The sequence below is a fragment of the Silene latifolia genome, chromosome 8, assembly GCF_048544455.1.
Source record: "Silene latifolia isolate original U9 population chromosome 8, ASM4854445v1, whole genome shotgun sequence".
In the NCBI taxonomy this organism is placed as follows: domain Eukaryota; kingdom Viridiplantae; phylum Streptophyta; class Magnoliopsida; order Caryophyllales; family Caryophyllaceae; genus Silene; species Silene latifolia.
This window is the reverse complement of record NC_133533.1, coordinates 17,070,211-17,075,604: the sequence shown is the minus strand read 5'-3', so window position 1 is coordinate 17,075,604 and position 5,394 is coordinate 17,070,211. Positions and strand designations below refer to the sequence as shown.

Genomic DNA, 5,394 nt, shown 5'->3' with positions numbered 1-5,394 from the left:
AGTACAATATGATCATAAGCCTCTTATAAGTTCAAGCACACTTTTCCCTTACAACATCAACCGGAAATGATTGAATTTCATCCATCCATGGATTCATCTCTTGTGCAGGATTCACATTCCTTAAAGCTTTCCAGACCGCACTGTTACACTTAAAACCCGACCCAAATGCAATCTGCCATACCCTGTCTCCTTTCTTAACCCGTCCTTTGGCTTCAGTATAAGCAAGCTCATACCATATCGAAGTGCTTGAAGTGTTCCCAAATCGATACAGTGTCATCCTTGACGGTTCCATATGCCATTCACTGAGCACCAAATTCTTTTGAACTCCGTCTAGTACCGCCTTTCCACCAGTATGAATGCAAAAATGCTCAAATGCTAATTTAAAATCCGGAACATATTGCTTTACTTTATTTAACTTTAAAAATTTCTTAGCAACTAAAGTTCCAAGATAAAGCATTTTTTCTGATAATGGCAAAACCAGGGGAGCCAAGACGGTAATGTTCGCCTTGAGAGCGTCCCCCGCAACAATCATCAGTTCCTTGGACAAAGAGATCCCAATTTTCCCTTCAAAATCTTCTTTCTGAGTCACACTATCAAAAGACTTATCATCAGCACCTCTGTGGGTCCTGACAGTATGTACTAACTCGTACTTGGACCGATATTTGTCTGACATCTTATTCGACAGCAGAATAGCTGATCCACCCATTCGGAACAAACAGTTTGAGACCAACATTGATTTGTCATTACCCGTGTAAGAGCTTAAAGTGGAACACTCAATACACATAACCAAAGCATACGAGTTCTTATGAACTTGTAAAAGATTCCGAGCTAAATCGACAGATATAACTCCTGCACTGCATCCCATCCCTCCAATATTATAACTCATGATGTTGCTTCTTAGCTTGTAACGGTTTACAATCATGGCGGATAATGATGGAGTAGGACTAAACGCAGTACAGTTTACTATTAATATTCCGATTTCCTTAGGCTTCACATTTATTTTAGCAAACAATTCATCGATTGTACCAAATAAAATCCCCTCGGCTTCCTTTTTGGCCTCGGCCATACAAGGATTAGAGGGGATGCGTAAGAGTGCTTCAGAAAGGTAAGTCTCGTCTCCCAGACCCGATTTCTCAAGTACCTTCTGTTGGAATTCCAAGCTTTCGGCTGTAAATGTACCAAGTGCATTGGAGCCGTGCATAAATGTCTGTTTCGAGCATTTGCAGGTGTCAGCGGGTTTGTAACATGAAAAGTTTAGTAGATAAATAGGGCGACATTGAGTTTTGAAATAGATGGTTGCTACAAGAACAAGGATGATCAAATTTGTGATCACCCATGTCGGATCGAGTTGAAGATTTTGGTAATGCTGAAAGAGATCGTCTTTGAATGCAAAATCAGACACTTTGGTGGACATGGCAACAATGATAAGAAAAGACATTCACAATTTTACTAAAATGGCGCTTGTTCTTCAGAACTTTTGGAGTCCTGTTCCAAACACAATCACTATGAAATTAATTACACAATTTTACTAAAATTCTGGGTACTTTAACTTGGTAAAAGAAGCTTTGCTGCTATTAGAATATAAAACCGATCTTGAAACTCCAACTATCAGCTTAAACTTAGTTTTTGGTTGAGATGGTTTTTTGACATGGTATCAAAGCCAGTGTGACTAAGAGGTTACGGGTTCGAATCTCACCCTCCTCAATTCTAAAGTGAAAAGGGCATTTTTATGAGGGGACGTGTTAAAAAAGTTTGGCCTACTGATACTAAATCGGTAGGCTTAAATATAAACATACTCATTAATATTTTTAATTAAGAAATATAGTAGAAGCTCAAATATAAATTATATCGTAGAAAAATTGTTAAATCATGCAAACGGGTTTGGACCACATTCAAATGGAGGAGAGATAGTCCGTTTCATGAGTCCAAGGAGGTTTCTCTATAAAACCAATTGAGAATATATGGAGTAGCCATGTAGCTTATAAAGTGGTAAACTCTATGCTCTTTTATAGATATATAGACAACACTCACATCTGAGATTTGTTGGGTTTCTTCACAAAAATTGATTAATCGTACTAAATCTTTCGCATTATTCTAGCAATAAGTCTTGCTGAAGATGGGTCACATTTCGTCATACGCTGAAAACGGGCTAAATGTGACCCATTTAAAGCGAAATGTAACCAGAACAATTTTCTAAGTTATAACAGTTTGTGAGGCCAAATGGTCACATTTGTCGTTAAAATGACGAATTTGGCCCGTCTTCAACTTGTGTGACGAAAAGTGTCCCGTCTTTAGTGAGAATTGTATTATTCTAGGCATTAAAGAAAAGTGAGCAAGTAAAAAATGAGAATTGTACCTTGAATGGCTTGAAAGCAAAGGTGCAAGAAACTTGTTAATCGGACTAGAAAATAGAAATGATATCTAAATTTAGGAGGTATGAAAAGTTCATATGATGACTTGATGTATTTATTGACTAACTGTTGACTTAAAAAATTGTTCGGAAAATCATGAACATGTTGACCACTAACTCACTATGACGAAAAAATACAACATGGTGAAGCATGATCCTACAGGCCAAAGATCACAAAAGATGTGGTCGTTTAAGTTTTCCAATCATTTACAAGTCAACTAAATTAAACGATGCTTCTCGATTTTAAAAATAAACAATGTTATATCAGGTTGCAGGTCAGAATATTATTCAAGGACTTTCCTTTTTGGTTCAAAAGGGTTGGGGATTTGGGATTGTTCCCTCCACCCCATAGGTTTACGTAGTCATATAAAACAACAATGTTTAAAATAGTACCGACCTTTTCTATGTAAAACCCTGTTATTTTTAGGCCATGCATATATACACGGGACACATGTCCTCTTACACGGGAAATGTAAAAACTTTGCCAACATAGCCCCCATATGAAAAGTCAAAAGATAGAGAATATTTGTTTCAAAGGGCCTTTGGGGCAATTGGGTTATAATTCCCGTGGGGGAGTACATCACCCCCGTGAATATATGCCTTCCCTATTTTTACGGGTGGTTTTTAAATTTATGTTATGATCCCACTGGTGGTAAATAGAGGTAGCTCGAGAGTTAGCAGTCAAGGCATGAGACTAAATGAGGATCGGATTGGGCCGGGCTAGTGCTGTCTAGCCCGAGCCCGATCCACTAAGTAGCAGGCTAGTACCGGGTACCGGGTCGGGCTGGGTCTTCATATATATTTTTAATAGTGTTTGGATCAGGCCTGGCCAAGGAAATTGCGGATGGGCTGGCCCGAGGATCGGATGACACTGAGCTGGGACGGGCTGACACTAGTACTGGCCGGGTTGCTGAAAATCAACCTATGAGGCCAGATTGGGCTGGGTTGGCCCGTTACGATCGACAACTCTAATTATGGTCGCTATGGAGATTAAAATTGAAAAATAAGGTCTTTGTGCATGTTGTATTAAGTTTTGAGGTCTATAAGGGACCAATAACAACATTACTCCGATGTCCCAATGAATTCCGTAAATTGGGGGGGTAAGAAATGTGGATGTACGCAGCCTTACCCCTACATTAACATCACAAAGAGACTGTTTTAGTGAGAACTGCATTGAAAGACTACTATTGCACTATAGAAAGTAATAACTACAAATTTGATCATCTATTCAAATATTGGGTTTTGACTTTTGAGTTAAGCTAGTGGAAAATATATAAGATAATACATGGTTTAGACTTTAGAGTTTCATCAATCAATATTGTACTCCGTAGTACAATATGATCATAACCCACTTATAAGTTCAAGCAAACTTTTCTGTTACGACATCAACAGGAAATGATTGAATTTCATCCATCCATGGATTCATCTCTTGGGCAGGATTCACATCCCTTAAAGCTCTCCAGACTGCACTGTTACACTTAAAACCCGACCCAAATGCAATCTGCCATATCCTGTCTCCTTGTTTGATTCGTCCTTTGGCTTCAGTATAAGCAAGCTCATACCATATCGAAGTGCTTGACGTGTTCCCAAATCGATACAGTGTCATTCTTGACGGTTCCATATGCCATTCAATGAGCGCCAGATTCTTTTGGACTCCGTCTAGAACCGCCTTTCCACCCGTATGAATGCAAAAATGTTCAAATGCTAATTTAAAATCCGGAATATATGGCTTTAGTTTTCTCATCATGAATAATTTCTTGGCAATTTGAGTTCCTAGAAAAAGCAATTTTTCCCAAACAGGTAAAACCAGGGGACCCAAGGAGGTAATATTCGCCTTGAGCGCGTCCCCTGCGACAATCATCAGTTCCTTTGACAAAGAGATTCCGATTATCCTTTCAGAATCTTCTATCTGCGTCACACTAGCAAATGATTTATCATCGGCACCTTTGTGGGTCCTGACAGTATGGATTAACTCGTACTTGGACCGATATTTGTCCGAACTCTTGTTCGACAGCAAAATAGCTGATCCTCCCATTCGGAACAAACAATTCGAGACCAACATTGATTTTTCATTTCCGGTATAGCGGGTTAAAGTCCCACATTCAACACTGACAACCAAAGCATACGAGTTCTTGTGAACTTGTAGAAGATTCTGAGCTAAATCGAGTGATATAACTCCGGCACTGCATCCCATTCCGGCAATATTATAACTCATGATGTTGCTTCCTAGGTTGTAGTATTTCACAATCATGGTAGATAATGATGGAGTCGGAGTAAACAAACTACAGTTTACTATTAATATTCGAATCTCCTTAGGGTTCATATTTATTTTAGCAAACAATTCATCAATTGTGCCGAATATTATCCCCTCAGCTTCCTTGATAGCATCCGCCATACAAGGATTAGTGGCGGGGATGCGCAAGAGTGTCTCAGGAACGTAAGTATCTTCTCCAAGACCCGACTTCTCAAGGACTTTCTTTTGGAATTCTATGCTTTCTTCCGTAAATGTACCAACTGCGTTGCAGCCGTGCATAAATCTTTGTGTCGAGACTTTGCAGGTGTTGTCGGGTTTGTAACATGAAAAGTTGAGCATATAAACAGGGCGAGAATTAGTTTGGAGATAGATGCTTGCTATAAGAACAAGGATGATCAAATTGGCGATCACCCATGTCGGATCGAATTGAACGTTTTGGCCATAGGCAAAGAAATCAATAATGATGAGAAGAAATAAGTGGAAGAATAAGTTTGCCTTTGTTTTGGACACCATGGTGCTTGTTCTTCAAAAGGTTCAAGTCCTGTTTAGCGAGACAAATAAGTAAAATGGGGGAGTTTCAAACTCGATAAGTTAGTCGTTTGACGAAGTTGATTGATAAAAAAATTTGAGTAACTCAGAAATGAGAATATAGTACCTGAATGACTTGAAAGAAGAGATGGAAGAAACTTGTTGGGCAGAGTGGAATTGAAGCTTGAGCTTAGAAATGTTC

At 39.0% G+C, this 5,394-nt stretch overlaps 2 protein-coding genes across 2 annotated transcripts in view; both read right to left on the bottom strand.

Annotated features, from left to right (window-relative positions):
- Positions 1-1,438, bottom strand: part of LOC141594782 (3-ketoacyl-CoA synthase 11-like) — a 4,680-nt gene extending 3,242 nt beyond the window's left edge. Inside the window, exon 1 of the mRNA XM_074414772.1 lies at positions 46-1,438. Coding sequence (XP_074270873.1) covers positions 46-1,438 — 1,393 coding nt within the window. The remainder of the gene's footprint in view (positions 1-45) is intronic.
- Positions 1,439-3,603: 2,165 nt separating this feature from the next.
- On the bottom strand, positions 3,604-5,394 carry LOC141594170 (3-ketoacyl-CoA synthase 11-like). The gene is made up of 2 exons (XM_074414348.1): positions 5,320-5,394; positions 3,604-5,205 (listed from the first exon to the last, which is right to left on the bottom strand). Exon 2 carries the CDS (start codon positions 5,175-5,177, stop codon positions 3,771-3,773), a length of 1,407 nt encoding a protein of 468 aa, XP_074270449.1. The 5' UTR covers positions 5,178-5,205; positions 5,320-5,394; the 3' UTR covers positions 3,604-3,770.